The sequence below is a fragment of the Ambystoma mexicanum genome, chromosome 6p, assembly GCF_040938575.1.
Source record: "Ambystoma mexicanum isolate Mex_15411 chromosome 6p, UKY_AmexF1_1, whole genome shotgun sequence".
Classification (NCBI taxonomy): Eukaryota; Metazoa; Chordata; class Amphibia; order Caudata; family Ambystomatidae; genus Ambystoma; species Ambystoma mexicanum.
In genome coordinates, this window is record NC_090935.1 from 21,542,782 (window position 1) to 21,561,881 (window position 19,100).

At 46.2% G+C, this 19,100-nt stretch overlaps 1 protein-coding gene across 3 annotated transcripts in view; it reads left to right on the forward strand.

The window, feature by feature from the left end:
* Positions 1 to 19,100, forward strand: part of INTS10 (integrator complex subunit 10) — a 372,357-nt gene that overhangs the window by 287,183 nt on the left and 66,074 nt on the right. For all 3 annotated transcript variants that reach the window (XM_069626653.1, XM_069626654.1, XM_069626655.1), the window contains one exon: positions 3,928 to 4,090. In XM_069626653.1, coding sequence (XP_069482754.1) covers positions 3,928 to 4,090 — 163 coding nt within the window. The remainder of the gene's footprint in view (positions 1 to 3,927; positions 4,091 to 19,100) is intronic.

Genomic DNA, 19,100 nt, shown 5'->3' on the forward strand with positions numbered 1-19,100 from the left:
AGTGGGAAGAGGAGCTCCAGCAGCCCTTCCAGGATGGAGAATGGAATAGAACCCTCCAATACACGAAAAACGTTTCTAGGAATGCCAGGTTCAGACAGCTGCAAATCTACATAGTCCATAGAGCATACCTAACTCCCAAAAGAATGACGAAGATGAGAAAAGGACAAACTCCCAGCTGCCCACGCTGTTGGGAAGAACAAGCAGACATGGTGCACATGTTCTGGTCGTGCCCCAAAATAACAGAGTTCTGGAATATGGTGAAGGATAAAGCGAGGACGGCATGAATCCATATGCAAGCCTGGTCACCTAGGTCTTATATACTGGGCCTGTTCCCGAGGGGGGACAGGCAGATGGCACACATGGCAAAAATGAAAGACCTGATGACAATACTGTCGAAGCGCCGCATAGCAATGGCATGGAACACGAGTGAAGGACCCTCGGCAGAGGGCTGGTGGGCAAATCTACAAAAATGGGCGATGGCTGAAACGACTGTCTGGACGAGAGCCACACAGAGGGGAGAAGGCAATAGCGGAGCCAGAATTCTGGCGTTGAACACCCTGGTGCAGGACCTGTTCGGAGACGGGGTGGAAAACAACAGGAGTGACTCGGACGCCTCGGAAGGAGGACAGGCTGGCCCGCCTATGCCCGGGGGCGGAACATAGACCAGAGGGAACACAGTGAGTGGGGAGGAGGCGGCCTGGCCGGGGCCGGAGCAAACAATGGACAATATAGACACAACTCCAAGGTGCCAACACATGTGTTCACGGACAAGGAGAGGCCAATCCCAGGGGAGAGAGGGGGGTGGCCGGGACGATGGTTCCTCTGTTATGAACTTAATAACCTTTGGCGAGTGGCCCATGGCGATAATGGACCACGGACATAAGCAATTGCTTTCAAGGGGAGGAGGGGAAGGGGGGGAGTTGGGAATGCACTTTACCTCTTGTTGTAAAACCAATAAAAAGAAGTTAAAAAAAAAAAAAATTAGTAAGAAGCGTAATCAGTAAACAAAGGAAGCGGTAGTCCGGCTAATGCTTGAAATGTAAACAGAAGAACCGGATCAACAAGTGTAAAGTAATACACAACCAGCGGGAAGGAGAGACGTAGTCAAATAAGGGCCAGACAATAGGCAGGTCAGAAAGCGTTCCGAGGTCGGGCTTCAGGTAGTCTTGCAAGGAGGAGAAAAAACTGACCGTAAAGGATAACACAAAGGCAGGTCCGGAGGCGTTCCGAAGTCGAGTCAACAACTGGCAATTCCAAAGGCAGGCAAGGGGTGCACGAGATGCAAGTCCGATAACCAGTCCGGGGTCAGGCACAGGATTCATCCAAGAGAGTACACACGAATGATGGCGAGATTAGCAACGCTAATTAGATGAGCCGTGTCTTGCGCAACGTGTGTTTTTATTTGGCCGAAGGAGCGTCAGAGTCAGCTGATTATGAGACGCCGCTTACTCCTGTGGCGTGGTTTCCCTGACAACCGCCAGCGTCTCCAGAACGGGGAAGCAAGAAAGGACACCTGACCTCTTAGAAGTCGGGAACGCTGTGAACCGAGCAAAGCTGCTCGGTGCCCATGTGTAACACTTGAGGGCAGGGACGTGCCCCCAAAACCCAGGGTAAAATATTGAACGAGGCCATAGTGTGAGGAGTACTGCAGTCAAGAAAGCATAGGCAATAACTACAGACAGGCAACAAAGGCAGTGAACAGAAAGGGGCAGGGAGTTCCCTCTGTAGTGTCTGAATCAGAGAAGAAACAACTCTCGACTCCTTCGGATAGGGTTTAAAAATCTTTGGAGTGCTCAGATTCTTAGTCTGTCAAAGGAGTAGATTGGGATTCATTGATTTGTAACCCTGATGGTCCTGCCGCCGATGAAGACTGAACACCATGGGGGAAAAAAAGGGCTCAGAGGGAGGAGGATTCAGTGCACTTGGTCTAATGAAAGAAAAGACTGGCTGAATCTTTTGAATTATTTGGTACCAGGGTTATAGGTTATAGTGCAATAGAGGAAAGGTATCTAGTAGAACTTGAGTCTTAAAGAATAGGTCCTGTTAACTAGATGGAATAAGTAGTTGAGAGGATAATATCTCTTTCAACGTGGATACGCGGTCAGAGTCTAAGAGATAAACTATCCTTTTTTCCCCTTCGGGTGGTTCTACAATTATTAGCAATTTGCATCAGTTGAATCATATCCCACACCTGATACCATATGTAAGGAACTCATGGTGGCAGCAGTAAAGACAGACACAAGTGATCACAGTTCAAGGGCGCTTATTAAACTGTATGCAGGTTGGAAAAACACCTGATCTAAACCTAAATCTAAGATGGTGGCAAGCGTCGACCATCAAATGAAAATAAGGCAGTCCTAGTGGCGTTGTGTCAAATGTCTATACTACGAAACCTATTGCCAAACCTTACAACTAATACAAAAAGGGTGTGGGATAGTTTTCAAGAAATAAAGTGTTCTCAAATAATATATCAGGATATGGTAGCCTTGGTCTTCGTTCCCCATGTTTTGAGCACGGGGTAAGGTGGAATCTTGGAGCACAGCACAGTATCAAGCTCTCCCAGCACGAGGCAACAGTTCTGTTTGCAGCTGTCAGGGCTGTCGATGGCCAAGTCTCGTTTCTCTAGAAAGTCTCTTGCCTTCGAGGGCCTGACATATGGAAATAACAAAAACAAATAAGTTCAATTCCAAATGCATATTGGGTAATACTTTCACACCTGGGTCCCTCTCTTCGGGGCATTGACCCCGGTGCCTCGTTTTGTTGGATGATAGTTTTTTCACCCCCTGGATCTTTCTCTTCCGGGATCTCCAAAACAGTTCCTATCAGTATCAGGGCCTTCAGTGGTTGTGTCTCCCGAGTCTGAGGGCCCGATAGGTTTACAAAAACAACAAACACAAAGTTCTGTTCTATGTGTTTCTTGGGTGTTGGCTTCACCCCTGGGTCCCCCTCTTCAGGGCGCAGGCCCCTCTTTGCTTTCAGCCTCCCTCCGCCGTGTTCACTATGGCTTTTCTCAGGTGATGGATTCACCCTTGGGTCCCCCTCTTCAGGGCGCAGGCCCCTCTTTGCTTTCAGCCTCCCTCCGCCGTGTTCACTATGGCTTTTCTCAGGTGATGGATTCACCCTTGGGTCCCCCCTCTTACGGGCGCAGGCCCCTCTTTGCTTTCAGCCTCCCTTCGCAGTAGTAAGATCAGGGAAAGGAGAGAAAGGGTAGGAGCAGGGGGAGAGTTTGAGTAGAATAGAGAGAGTAGTACGATCAGGGAAAGTAGAGAAGGGGCAGTAGCAGGGGGAGAGTTTGAGTAGAATAGAGGGAGTAGTAAGATCAGGGAAAGGAGAGGAAGGGGCAGGAGCAGGGGGAGAGTTAGAATAGAATTGAGGGGGTAGTAAGATCAAACAAAAGTGAGAAAGGCAGCTAAGAGAGTGTCTGACGTTGGCACATATCAAAACCACATCATTCTTTTTTAAAACATCTGGGGAGCGAGCAGTCCATTAGGGACTCCATAGAAGAACCCACAAGAGAGTCGGAGGGTTAATGCTTTGGCCTTTAGACCCCCAGCAATAGCTAGTCTTCGATAGTATGTGTTACCGATTGCTTCTTTCAATAAGCCTGATCTTGGGGTGGAGCCGGCCCATTGGAGGTTGCGAGAGAGGCCCATTAGTGAACTCTCTCCACTACCTAGCCAGAGTAAAGAGGCAATACCTTTCTCTATTTGTCAAGTAAAGACCCTTGAACCCTCTTTCAGAGTCTGGGAGTTTGTACTGCCATCCGGAACAGGTATTTGCTCATACAATATAGTGGGGTGCCACATGTTGCACCTCTTCTTCACACTTCACAGACCTGGCTTTTGATGCTGTGCTTTAGGAGGATGTCCTGGCGATGTATAGTGTTCTTTGATTTGCTGACTGCTAATCTGTGCCCTTTCACCCCAGCTCAGAGCGTTCACGGATAACCGGGATGACATGGCCTTGGGACACGTGGTGGTTCTTCTGCAGCACGAGTGGCCCAGAGGGGAGGCCATGTTCCTGAAAGCAATTGCCAAAATCTGTCGCCAAGGAAACTTCCAATATGAAAACTTTTTCAACTATGTGACCAGTATCCTTTTAGTTTTGTGTTGTAGCCCCTGGTGCAAAAGGTAGGATAATGTATGTATATATAAGGGAGTTCTCTAAACCTGCAGGCTATCGGGCAAGCTACTGTACATGTGTGTGGGTGATGGGGTCAGGTTCACCCGGGGGTTGAGAGTCGCGTTGCAGGACCATATATGGAAGTATAAAGCGGGATTGATATAGTGCAGATCTATCTGGTTAGCAATGGAGCAGTGTATAAAAGGAGAGAATACAGAGAAAGGAAGACTGGGAGAAGATGGGAGGTTAGTAAAAGAGAGGAAAGAGGTGGGTTGGGGGGTGATAGGGTTAGTGGTGGAAGAGGTTCTCGTTGAACAGCAGGGTCATCCATTCTTTCCTGGGGTGCCACTCCAGTGATTGTTGATGAGTTGTTCCATAGTCCAGCAGCATAGAATGAGACAGCCTATTTCTGGGATACCTCCTTTTTTTTTTTATTTTTTTTTTTTAATCAGTTCCTAGTTTCCAGCCTTACAATGTTGTGGGTTCTGGCCTGGCACTGACTGCCTGACTTCTTACGTTTCTCTGAGGGGTGGGCCGCTATGCATTGGCAGCTGGTGTAGATCCTTGAATAAAGGGGTGATCTGGCCCAATATCCTTGTCACTGCGATGAGGCAGGCTGCAGCATCATGGATGGATTTCAGGGGAGCCAGTGAGACGGTTGGGTTGCCTTGAATAAGCCATTGTTCTTATGCAGGTAGGGGAGAAGTGAATCAGTTTGATGAACCATTACAGCAAAAAGGAATAAAGACAGTTCAACAAATGAGTTCCAGACGACCTTCCCAGATATCCGTAGTAAAATAAAGTGGGCCAGAGAAAAACAGTGAAATAGAGAAAGGTTGGGGACTGGTGGAAGAAAAATGGGGGTGAGGAGAACGTAAAGCAGGAGAGTGTTTGTTTGTGGGTAAGGGTGGACAATGTGTGAGTTTGGAGTGTCTAACCCTCCCAAAACCCCAAACACAGAATCCCGGAAAATGTTAAGGCACCATAAAAGCAGGGGTGAGTATTTCCTTTTTGTCATTGCACCGTGAGTTTGCATAGGAGTGTGCAGCCAAGCTGCCTCTTGGCGGTATGCATCTCGGATAGATATGAGCTTTAGAATGCTCAAATGAGTCATATTGATTTTGGGGAATTTTTATCCTCTCCATCTCTTAGGTCTGGTTATCGCAGAGCAGCTTAAAAAAAAGAATTTAACAGGTAGGGATAGGGGTAAACAAAACTAGAAAGTGGAGAAAAATTGTACTCCAGCTCTCTTGAAAGTAAAAAATGAATACAAGACTGAAAGAAATTTGCAATGAAAAGACCACGGATGAAGTCGTGAATCTGTTTTTGATAAATCTTTCTAAATTATATCCCACATACTAGTAATTTAATCCAAGTTTGTGCATGTATGTATGTACACTTGCAAGCATGTGTAACTAAGTCATGTATACATTTAAAGAGGCTTGCCTTTGGCTCATTGTTCTTTTAGCTTGTGGAGACACTTGAATATCACATGTATCGGATGGGGCCTGTGGTATTGTTCTTGAAGGCCTGCAAGATCGGGAAGAGTTTTCACCTCGGGAAGCTTGTGAGTACATCTCCTGATGTTCGACATCTGTATATATCCGGGCAAGGGTGGGTGGGGGTTTGACACATGTAGAGTTCCCTTTCTCAGAGGCAGCTGTAATGATCTGCAGCAGTCTTTGTTGGGCCATTTGTGTTGGAAACTACTCCATGCCACAGAGTTTGCATTAGTACCTTCATACAGTGCTAGTTTCTTCTTTGCGTCCATTTGTTTTATCTCTGATTTTTCTCTTAAGGGTGAGGAAAAGTATAATAACTTGTGTCAAGTTCGGGGTGCTGTGGCAAGTTGTAGAGCTCCATCGACCCCATATTTGCTCATTTGTCTTCACTTCTTTCAATGATTTCTTTGAGTTCTGTAGTAACTTCCATGATCATTCTGGATTCCTCTCCAGTAGATCTGCGGTAGACCGGGTCAGCTTCCCAGGACTTGTTTAAGCTCGTCATAGCGTGGGGTCAGACGTTCCAATGGATAACTCCCCACATATGTCCCCTCTTTTGAAATCAATCCAGGCACAGTCAGAATCCATGCATCTCTAACCTGTGGGAAGTGGTGCTGCTGCAGCTCCACAGGAGGCTCTGTCATGGCTTCATTATAGTTGTTGGCACCAGATGTGAAGCAGCTGGTTTATGTGGGACCTCGCGTATGTACCCCCATGCTTCAGCTTCTTTTTCTCCATGCACTAGGGATGCTGTTGAATGATCTTACTGCGTGATCAGAATGTTACTTATTTTGAATGGATAGCGCCCTAACACAGAAGCGCCATCTTAGATACTTCATGGGCAACGAAGGCTGGTACCGGAAAATCTTTAACAGCAGGGGGTAAGGTATGCCTCGCCATCAACCTTCTTCTAATGGGCCACTCCTTGGCTCCAGAAGTGACTCTGTCCAGCCCAAATATAGGGCACACCATGCCCTGTGACCTCAGTTAGTATTTTCTACATGCTCACACGCTGTACCCCCTCAGGACCTTCTCTCTGTCATTTAGGGTAGAACTGTGAAATCTAGTTCATTGAAGGCCTCCAGTTTCAAGCGATGTAGAGACTACACCTCTATAAGTGACGTCGATAAGTGACCCCTGATTGTCTCTATCTGGTGTTTTGGAGTCAACCACGATGTCTCGGAGTATGGATCCTATCAAGCTATGAACCCCAAAGTGATACGTGAGCGACTGACGAAGGTGCTGTTTGGTCTCCCACCCGGCATCCTGGGCGAATCTTTGCAGAAAATAAACTCCTGCAGTCGTCCTTCTTAGGAGGCAGGGTGTCGGAACAGACCACACCCATGAATGAGCCCTTGTTACAGAGGTTACATTCAATGAGTGAATCTCGGCTCTCCTTCATTGTTGCAAAAAAGCACTGATCCCACTAGGATGAGGTTGTTGGCAATTATTTTTTTTAAATGTCCCATGGTCTCCTCTTTGCCTAGGAATGGAGGCGCAAAGCCAGAACATTCTTTCAACGTCGATGGGCTTGCCTTCAACTGGAAAATAAAAGTTTGTTCATAACACTGGGGATGGCTGGGTTCCCATGAGAAGGGACAACTATATGCTGGAATGCTTCCGAAAAAAAAAATGTCTTGGAGCGCTGTGGCTCAAAAGTCGAGCGCAAAGGCATCCGAGGCTGCAAGCCAGGGCAGAATGTCTCCCCCTTTCAAGGGAATTGGGCTTTTTGCACATCTGGATGATGCAGCATACAATCAATGACAAAGATAATCCTGTGCCTTTTGGACTCGAGCCATCGTGGGTGCTGCGTGATCAGTCCCTGACGAATTGATTACTATTGAACCTGGTGCCCACCTGGACACCCGTGTGTTAGGGAAAATTCTCATTTCTGTGCTAATTCCATTCAACCTTAGTGTTAGGGGGAATCCTCAGAAAGGTGCTAATTCATCTCTACCTTAGAGACCCTCAGCTCTTTTGCTGGACTCTAGGATCTTTTCATTTTTACCTGGAGAGAGTGTGACCTTTTCCCACTCTCTCATGTATTTTAGTGTGATTTTAATTCTGTTTCTCTTTTGGTTGATGGAGTCTGACAAACTCCATAGGCATCATTTTGCATTGTGTCACACTGCAGTGGCACAGGGAAGTCTTCCAGATTTCCCAAGGTTTAAATACCTTTCTCTTGGATTAACTACTGTTTCCCAGAACAGTAGAGTGAAATTGACTTTACTTACAATTGTAACTCTCTAGACCCAGCACACACTATCTTACCATAGAGTGCTGGAGGGGATACTTAGTAGTCCCTTTGTCTAGCTTCTCATGTAAATATTTTTGTTACCGTTTACACAATTAATGGCTGGTGGCAGTGGTTACTTTTTACTACCGTCATTTTTTTTTTTTTACCACAAAGCACCCATGGGTGCCAATTTGGTCAAAATGGCTAGGTCTTCTTTTTTCGCCATTTCTTGTTCTTTAGGTCCTTCTTGAGATTTACTCTGCGCGCCAAACCAGGTTTGGTCCCTTTGTTCGTTTTGTCTTTGGCGGGCTTCACGAGTGAAGCCTGCTTCTGGCTCCAGAAAGTCTGGTGGGGGCAGGAAGTGAGGGAGGTGCCTGAAAATCCCTGTGCTTGGTCTCCTAGGAGACAGGAATGCACTCCTAGGTGATTGGTCAGCTGGCTGTCGAACAAGGACAGCCACCCTGCTGGGTGATTGACAGCCAGGCTAGAATGAATGGGAGAAACCTGTATAAAAGGCGAGGCTTTTTGGCTTGGAAGGCAGAGTCGACCACTGGACGATGAAATCCGAAGAAGAACTTGAAGAGGACGCCTGCTGCAACTCCTGGACGGTTGGTTTGCCCGGTGAAACCCTGCTGCTGTGCTGAAGCTCCAAATTCATATCAACAGAAAAGCCCCTTGGAAGGACGACTTTTCCCTTTCAGTTGGTGGGACCAATCAACTCCAAAGCAAGCCACCTGGACATCCTTCTCAGAGCTGGTTGAAATTCCACAGAGATGCTGCTGGAACCGAATAGCCAGGGAGAGGAACATCAGTTTGTGTGCGTTGCCTTTAAGTTGGCCAAGAGCTCCAGGAAGATCCTCCGGACTGCCAGGAAGCAGGACTGACCGTGCCTGAGCCCTCAACAGAGTGCAGGACCCCAAATGCAAGGAAGGCCCACCTTGACAGCCAAGAACCGCAGTATTGCTGAATGCGGTAGATGCGAGAACCTGAAACACTGAAGTGCCACTTGTTTGAAGTTTTCCGGTTACCATCAGTGACCGTTCCGTTGTAGTGCAGGAGTCCCCAGAAGTCTCTCTCTTGTCGCCATGACTGAGACCCAGGAACACGAGGATCTGCCGAGCTGCACAGGAACAGAAGTCATCTGCTGCATTTTTCTTCAACCTAAAGGTACTGTAAAGTCTGAAAGAACTTCCTCTCTGTGTAGATATGGTTCTACTTCACAAGTCTCCCGGCTTGTGGCCCTACATTTGATTCATCCTTTTCACTAAAGACTTCTAAAAAGATTGTGCAAAGACTTTTACTCACCTGCAAGAAGTGCTTCAGCTACATAGACTTTTGCTCATTGGCATTGCCTTAGCCTGGTCTCTTGAATGACTCTTCTCTCCTCTTGTTATACATTGGGGGGTCCAAAGGTATTTGCCTGCTTAAGAAAATTTGTGATTTTTTTGCTTGTTCTAATAACTCTTTCTTTTGACACCCTCAAAGCCTACTCTGAATGTACCCGTAAAATAGTAATGTCCACAGTGTCCTAGATATTTAAGTCACCTGAGTGTATGAAGGGTCTGTGTGCCATCACCAATGGGTCTTTACTGATTCTGAGAAACGTAAGAGTGTGTATTTCTTAGGTGTGTTTTTATATTGCTCCCTTCTGAAGAAGGCCTATTGAAATGACTGGTAATATAATTATTAATTGTTTTATCAAGACACCTTGAGTATCAGTGTTTGTTTGAATACTTGTCACTGTGAATTTCTGCGTAACTACCCTACTGCTCACATTGACCCATCTTGAGATAAGCCTGGCTGCTAGGTCACATTACCAACATGTGTAGTTCAGACTTATACCAAAGGTCGGATCCTATTACCAGGAGCCTGAGGTTGTTGTAGTGCACCCTAAGGGTACTACCCCAACTCTTTACCTAACAGGGATAGTAACCCCAAAGAACGGAGTGAGCTATTGGGTTAGGGTGAACCCAAAGGAGGCACACCGGCACAGCAGGCAGAGTGAAAAGCAGATATTATGGGAGCACAGACACACAACAGGCAGAGTGAAAAGCAGATATTATGGGAGCAAAGACGCATAACAGGCAGAGTGAAAAGCAGATATTATGGGAGCATAGAGGCACAACAGGCAGAGTGAAAAGCGGATATTATGGGAGCACAGAGGCACCCAGAAGTGGGGAGAGGTCGACCAAGTTGGTGGGAAGAGAGCAGAAAAATATCCCTCCATCTAAAGAAGTTTGAACATTTTGTTTTTCCAGGAACTTGAGACTTTTTGTTAGAAGTTTGGGAAACTTTTAATAGACTGACAAGAATTGTTTATTTTGAGCAGAACTGTTATTTGCTTCCAACCATTTGATCCAGACCCAGGAGGGATTCCTGGGACAGGCAGAGAAACCTGTGTGAAGAACCAAGAGTGCACTCCGACTATTTTTTTTGTGTTTTGAGTAGAGCCAGTTTAGTGGATAGGTTTTGACTATTCTTTGGTTTTTTTCGTCTGTAGACGAGCACCTTATTTTCGTTAGGAAGGGATCTCCCTTTTAGTAGAAGGGTCCGTGGGTCTTTTTTTGTTTATTTTAAATGTAAATAAAACTATGTTCAAACATGACCTTTGGTGCAAGTCCTTCTTCTAGCTTGCCACAGCAGGTAAAACGTTAAAATACTATAATACTATATACACAAAGTAATTGGCTGCAAGGAGGGACAACACAACATTTTATACTCCATAGTGTTATAATCAAGAAAAGAGATGATCGATTTCTTCTAAGTAAAGTCTGGCGAGAAAGTAGTTGCACAATAATAAAAGGGAGTGCTTTATAGATAGGCGACAGTCGCCTATAACTAATGCAGTCCTCCCTTAACCAGGAAAGTAAGTTGCAGTGTCTAAAAGCAGCCCAGTCCCACAGGGAAGCGCCTGGGAAGGGTTTCCAGAAATCTTAAGCCTCCTGCACAAGACCTGTCCAAAGCCTATGGGTACACAGTTTTAAAGATAGATGCACACCTTAGAACAAACGGGTTTGGAAAAAGAAAAGGGTACTCTCCCAAATCCTATACTGAAAAATCAGTTGCCCAAGGAGAAAATGTCATCGGACATTTAAGGGTAGTGTATAGGTAGGGGACATGCAATCCCTATAGGGTGAGGGAGACGCCAAGAGTAGTATATACAAGTCCCCGTACTCTGATTCTGATTTCTGGAAATAGCCATGCAGGTATCTTCCACTGCACTTCATGTGGGGGTGGTCCGGCGGAGCTTGCGGGTTTGATTGATCGGCTGGCTTAGACCAGCCCCTATGCGGGGTGCAATTAGGGGAGACCCTGTTCCTGACAAAACGTTTTTCAAAGGCATGTTATTTACTTACTGTAAGGGTGCAGCAGTACAACTCTTAACACAGTAGGGGCATGGTGGTTGGTAAAGATTTGTATTTATGAATGAAAATGAAAAGAAATATCCTATCTTGCCCTACCTCTACGAGGGGTTTCCCGGCCTCCACTAAAAATACTGCGAAACCTGCCAGGATGTCCAAAAGTCCACAGTCCTATGACACAATCCCATTTCTATCCCTGTTAGGTAATAATTGCTGCAGTCACACTTTGTGACACTACACAACACTTATCTGCTTGGAATCAGGTAACCCACCTTTGGGTACAGGTCTGTACTACACAAGTTGGTAGGGTGATGGAGCAGCCAGGCCTATCTGAAGAGGGGTACATGTGAGCTGTAGAGCTGTACAAATGAAATCCGTAAATACAAGTAGCTAAGTAACACTTACACTCAAGGTTTCAGTTATAGTTATTTATTTAACATAAAGTTTTAAATGAGCATTCTTTAAAAAGGCAGTTTATGTAACCATGTAAATATACATTAAAATTACTTTTCAGAATCAAAACAAGCTAGTGAATAATCTTTTGATATGCTTCATACACAATTCCTGCACCATGAGATGTTTCAAAGACAGTAATGGAATTTATATATCACTAGTTATACTCAGATTCTGAGGTTGGAGAAAGGAAAGGTCAGAGAAGGGAAAATGTTAGACAGTTTCTCAGTATATGTGAGGACAACTAAATCTTCCAATGACATCTAGATAAGCCTTTCCCAGCAGTAACAGTATATAACAAGCTACCACCTATGTGGGACAAACAGTATCAATGGACTGGAAGAGTCTTCAGGGATCCAGGACAGCCAAAGTCAATTGGAGCACAGTCTACGGAGGTGAGACACTTCTTAAATCAAGTCTTGCACAAAGTTAGAGAGTTTGTAGAAAAATCACTTGCAGGGTCACAAGCTTAAGCCTGTGAGACGAGAGTTGAAAGGTAAGCCACTGCAAATCCCAACTGAGAAGAGCAGCACAGCTAAAAGTCAATAAGGTAAGTCCCCCCAAGCCTAAACAGTACCTCTGGTTAGAAGAGGAGTGGTTGATTCTGCGTCCACTCCCAAAACCCTCGCCTTTTGACAGGTCCCTTCCATTCATGCACAGCCTAGGCTGTCCTGTCCTGAAAGGACAGCCACTCAGCTCATCGGGACTAGTTGCATTCAGGCTTTCCTAGAGACAAAGGACAGTGTTTCGTCCTTCCAGACACACTGGAGCCAAGGGGCGGGCTCCAGGGTTGAAGCCCGCCAAAGGCAAGACACACAAAGGGCTCAAACCTGTCTCTACGTACAGAGCAAAACCCAAGATATCCCTCACAAATGGAAAATGGCGGAAAAAGAAGACGGGTCATTTTGACAAAATGATCCCCACCTTGGGTGCTGTCCTGCAGCTGAGGATTCAGCCTGCGGACGAAGAGCACAATGATGGGAAAAGTTAAACCACCGTCACCAGCCATTTAAAGTAGTGAGGGTAACGTACACATGTTATATGAGAATGTAGGATAAGGAGCTACCACGTAACCCCCCAGCACTGCACAGTGTGTGCTGGACCTATAAAGAGAAAATCTAAGTGAAGTCAATTTCACGTTACTATTCTTGGGAACGGTAGTTCAGACCAGAAAAGGTATTTAAACCAACCTCATGAGAAATCTATAGGGATTTCTCTGTGACACTGCACTGAAGGTGCTGTGTGTCGTCTTACAAAAAGTATGTGCCTATGGAGTTTGTCAGACTCCAAAAACCGTGAAAAAACACAAAATCCAAATCGGGTAAAAACACATAAGAGAGTGAGAAAAAGGTCCCACTCAAGGGTTACAAATTAAAAAGTCCTAAATCCAGCAAAGGAGCTCAGGGTCTCTAAGGTTGATGGGAATTAGCACAGACATGTGTATTCTCCCTAACAGTCCCTTACACTTCAAATTAGACTGAAGAAAGGTGTGTCTCCTTGGTCTAGAGCATGGGTGCATGCCAGTTGCGGCCCGCCATGCCATTTTGTCCGGCCCGCGAGGCACAAACTTTCCTAATGGAGTACGGCCTGAAAGCAGCATCGGCCGCCCTCCATTAGGAAAGTCTTTGTTGTCTTCCGGGCCGGACAAAACACTGGCCCTCATTGGCTTAGCACACACGCACCACGCAGCTCCTACGAGCCACGTAGTGCGTGTGTGCTGCACCAATGGAGGGCCAGCACTACGGCATTTCAGCTTTGCTTGCCACACCAGCCGTAGTACCGCTCCACTTACCTCAACAGCATTCCAGCTAGCCTGCCTTCCAGCACGTCCGGTAAGTGGTCTGTTTGTTTGTGTGTCGGGTCTGTTATGTTGTATGTTTGTGCTATGGTTGGGGGGGGTGTCGGGTGTGCATGAATGTTTGTTTTTGTATGTTTATGTTGTGTATGTTGAGATGCGGGGGTGGGGGGGTGTCGTGTGTGCATGAATGTTTGTTTCTGTATGTTTGTGTTGTGGATCTTGAGATGCGGGGCTGGGGGGCGTGTCGGGTCTGTATGGGTGTTTGTATTTGTATGTCTGTGATGTGCATGTTGAGATGGGGGATGGGAGTTGTATCGGGTCTGTATGGGTGTTTGTATTTGTATGTCTGTGATGTGCATGTTGAGATGGGGGTGGGAGGTGTATCGGGTCTGTATGGGTGTTTGTATTTGCATGTCTGCGCAGTGTATGTTGAGATGCTTGTGAGTTTGTGTGCTGAGTTGGAGGATGGGGGTTCGTGTTGGTATGGGTGCATAGTGTATTGGTGTATGCTTGTGATTTTGTGTGCTGAGTTGCAGGATGGGGGGTTTGGGTCGGTATGGGTGCATAGTGTATTGGTATATGCTTGTGAGTTTATGTGCTGAGTTGCAGGATGGGGGGTTTGGGTCGGTATGGGTGCATAGTGTATTGGTGTATGCTTGTGAGTTTGTGTGCTGAGTTGGGGCATGGGGGTTCGGGTCTGTATGGGTGCATGGGGTGGGGGCCATGGGGCATAGTGTTTGGTTGGAGTGGGGGCCATGGGGCATAGTGTTTGGTTGGCGTGTGGAGTCATGGGGCATAGTGTTTGTTTGAGGGGTGGTGGCCATGGGGCATAGTTTAGTTGGGTGATGGGGGCCATGGGGCATAGTGTTTGGTTGGGGGTGGGAGCCATGGGGCATAGTGTTTGCTTGAGGGCCAAGGGGCATAGTGTTTGGTTGGGGTGTGGGGACCATGGGGCATAGTGTTTGGTTGAGGTGTGGGGGCCATGGGGCATAGTGTTTGGTGGAGGAGTGGGGGCCATGAGGCATAGTGTTTGGTTGAGGGGTGGGGGCCATGGGGCATAGTGTTTGGTTGAGGGGTGGGGGCCATGGGGCATAGTGTTTGGTTGAGGGGTGGTGGCCATGGGGCATAGTGTTTGGTTGGTGGGTGGGTGCCATGGGGCATAGTGTTTGGTTGGGGGTGGGGGACCTGGGGCATAGTGTTTACTTGAGGGGTGGGTGCTATGGGGCATAGTGTTTGGTTGGGGTGGAGGACATGGGGCATAGTGTTTGCATATTGTCAGACCCCAAGCGAGAACCCAATAATAAAGCTAAAACGGGCACAGTTAGGAGATGTACATCCTTTGCTTTTTGTGGAAACCTGACTCGACAAAGGCCATCCTCCTCTTGGGCAACCCAAACAGCAAAGTATAGCAGTCCAAAATAACGGAATGTCCAATCAAGGGTCAATAAAATATATATAATTAAACAGACAATATGCAATAACTAAATAGAAATAAATGATAACAATGGAAAATGGAAAATGTGTAGTACAAAATGTAAGTTTGAAATACAAATAAAAATCGTTACACCTCAAAAAACAATTCTTTTTCCATGTGTTTAATAAAAATTGGGGGTTGAAAAAGACTCCTGTCATGCCATGCCCCGCCGCGCCTACCGCCCCGCCCACATTCACTTTTCGGCCCAATATAGCCATCATTTAAGGTACTTTCGGCCCTCTGTCAAAATCAGTTGTGCACTCCTGGTCTAGAGGAATGGCTCAGTTCCTCTGGATAGTAAAATAAAGTTCCCCAACGTGAGACGGGAAGTTTCCTTACCGCCCGGTTGCAAGTGCCTTTAAAAAATAAAGTATAAAGTTCTGAATTGGAAGGTTCTTTGAAGTTACAGTTGAGTCTCAACTGGCGGAGGAATGTCTCCCTTCCCTTCCCTTCCCTGGACTTCTTTCTGGTGCAACAGCAAGTGGGAATATCTGCCTTCCCGAGACCTTGCTCAGTGTAGACATCTTATGAAGTTGCATTTGGAATATTGGTGTGGTTTTCTGTCCCACAACTCTGTTCTTTGATTGCACGAGTCACGAGACAGAGAGAACCGATATGAGATGAAAGCTGCATCGAACTCTGAGCAGGCCTGCATGAAATAAAACTTTATACTTACCCATCGCCTCCATTGGCTCTTTTACATTGGTGACGAGGATGGGATATGTGTAGAGATACGCAGGCCTGCTGCTGAGGAAGCATCGTGTGGAGCCACCCTTCTGGTCCCTGCTAGCTGCTGCCGAGGAAGAAAGTGCTGTGTGGATTTTGTCACCGTTCGCTGCTTCGGCTGCCGTGAAGGGCTTTCACTACTACAGCTACAAGGTAAACGGGCCGCATAAAGCAAACTGTGGCCACAGCTGTCTGCAGCGAAGGATCGCACAGGAACAGCACACCGGCTGCCGTTGTCACTGCGCCCAGCTGATCTCCGGAACCACAACTAAATAAAAGGTGAGGAGACTGGGGGAGGATGCTGTGAGCTTCTACAAGATCGTAGCCTTCCATGGACATCCTCTCAGTGAGCTGCAAGACGTTGTGGGAGGGGCTAAGAGGATTCAGGAAGTCGCTGAACGATTGGAGCCGAAATTGACCAATTGTTGAAGGACATGCCTGCAAGTGAAGTAAAACAGCAAAAGAGGCATGTAAACTTGCAGTAGCAATTGGAAAGCATTCTCAGGAAAATAACCTACTGGTGGAGGAAATACCAGAGACGGTTATATTAAGTCAACATGTGTCACAAGACTAAATTACAAGGACTGGCGCCGGAGGGTAAACCATTGACTGAAGCAAAGTAAAGGCAAAACAAAGAGGGAGTAAAGTGCCAGCAGGCTTGTGCTACTCTCCCACTCAGACTACCAACTATAATTAGACCGGAATCTACGCATAGAGAATTAGATCCTACTAGGACACTATAACTATGGCAGCAGCAAGCATGGCACCACCCACCTTTCTCATCATAGGCCGGTACACCTGCTATCAGGTGGGATTGATGAAAAAAGCTGTTTGACATATACCTGATCACCATAGGGGGAGAGAAATTTGCCTCTGCCAGAAAAGAAGCAATTTTACTGCACAATTTAGGAGCTGAAGGCCGCAGTGTGTATATGATGGGCTGCCAGAACCACCACAAGAAGGTCAAGGTGACACTGATCAGTATAGCACGGTAGAGAGAAAGCTGTCGATTCACTTTGAGCCTGAAAAGAACACCACATTTGAGAGGCACAAGTTCTTCCAGAGAGTGCAGGAACCACAAGAACGATTGGAGAATTTCATTGCTGCTCTAAGGACGCTGAGCCACACTTGCAATTTTGGACAACTCACTGACTCACTCATACGTGATCCATTGGTTCACTGCACCAGGAGAATCAACAGGAGAGATTGCTATCTAAGGACCTTCCATTGGAATTGGCTGTGGAGGCTGCTAGAATCATGGAACAGACATGCAAATACATGTCAACTATGATGGGAGACAAGCAAGGGGGTGAAGTCGGGGCAGTCAGAGGCATGAGAAAACCTGGCACCATTAGAGAGGTCAAGTGTTTTAAGTGTGGTAGCAATCAGCACATTTCTTCAAGTATGTTTTGCCCGGCTAGAAATGTTAATTGTTTGAAATGCAAAAGGAGAGGGCATTTTGCAGGGGTTTGCAAGGAGTCGGGGCAAGTTAATAATGTAGAAGCAGGAATTCCTGAGCAGGAGGAGAGCTCTGTAGTTCCACAGAATCACCAAGGAAAGGATGTTTTGGAAGTAGCTGAAATGTCTTCTAAAGGGAACGGTCCAACAGATGTCTTTCTGAAGGAAGGAAGAGTAGTCGCGGTGAAGGTTGACAGCTGTTCACCTTGGACACTTATCTCAAAGGAAGACATTTGAAGGGTGTGTGCAAGGAAAGGTGGAACAATTGAGTGAACACATGATTGAAACGTATGCCTATGGCAATGTGAAAATCAAAAGTTTTAGGAAAGTTTCAAGCATGTATAAAATATAAAGGCTGCATCTACGAGGCGAATGTTTATGTAACTCAGGAAGGGTATTCTCCCTTAGGTTGGACAAAACAGCAGAAGTTAGGCATAAGGATACAAGAAAGTGCGGAATACCCCATCACGGTTGCAGAGGTAAAGGACAAGTGGGAACAGGAGTGTCCAAAAGTATTCACAGAAGAACTAGGGATGCTGAAGGGGTTCGAGCGTGAGATCATACTCAGGAGTCTAGCCATTCCCAAGGTGCATAAGGTTAGACCAGTACCATAGAACTTGAGCGATAAAGTGAAACAGGAGATCGAGGAACTGTTGCAAAGGGGAGTTATTGAAAGGATAGAAGGTTCTGAATGGTTGTCTCCGGTGGTGGTAGCAGCTAAGTCTAATGGAGAGATAAGATTATGTGTGGACCTGAGAGATTTGAATAGGAACATTTTTGTTGACAGACATCCGCTTCCCATCATTGGAGAAAAAATTGACGACTTTTAATGGTGCAAAACTTTTCTCGGTGATAGATTTATCTCAAGCCTACCACCCAGTACCTTTGACAGAGGCATGTCAAAACCTAACTGCATTTGTGACCATTTTGGGAACTTTCAAGTATTGCAAGATGCCGTTCGAACTGGCGTCATCGGCAGCTGTTTTCCAAAGAGTGATGGAAACTATAATTGAGGGGGTGCAAAACATTGTGATTTTCCAGGATGACATGTTGGTTTATGCTAATTCAGAAAGAGAGCATGATGAGATTCTTAAGCAAGTATTTGGCAGACTGAGTGAAGATGGATTAACGGTGCGGAGGAGCAAGTGCAAAATTAAAGTTGAGAGTGTAGAATATTTGGGGCATGTGGTAGACAGGGAAGGGGCGAGGCCAAAGGAAAGTCTGGTAGAGGCTATCAAAAGTGCACCGTGGCCAACAGATAAGGATCAGGTGAGGTAATTCCTTGGTTTGGCGGAGTACTATCATAAGTTCGTAAAGGACTTTGCGGTGATCTCCACGCCTCTGAGGAGTTTACTCCGGAAAGGTGTTAAGTTCATGTGGAGTGCGGGGTTTGAAGAGGCATTTGGAAGAATTCAAGAAGGTATAATCAGTGTACCCTCAATTGGAAAGTTTATTCCAACTGATAGATGTATTTTGGCAGTAGATATCAGTATAATAGGGTTGGGTGCAACATTGATACAATATGACAAGAATAACTCGGAGAGAGTAATAGCTTTTGCTTCGCGTCCCTTGAAGGGTGTGGAAGGAAATTGCTCAATCATTGAGCGAGAAACTTTGGCAATGTTTTGGGCAATTGATCATTTTAAATATTTCTTGTGGGGGAGGAAATTTGTCTTGAGGTCAGATCATAAACCGATGGTACAACTTTTTGAGAGTGCCAGGTGGGCATTGGGATCTCCACGGATGAGCAGATGGGGTTTAGGATTACAGATGTACAATTTTGAAGTGAGTTACTTACTAGGAAAAAAAATGTGGTGGCAGACTGCTTATCTAGATTACCTGTGAAAAAGGTGGAAGGGTCAGGGACAGATGAGATGGAAGAATGTGTTGTGGCTGCGGTGGAGTGTGCAGTGGGACGTGAAACATGGCTGCCGGAAGACCAAAAAGACGGGGATTTGAAGTTGACAAA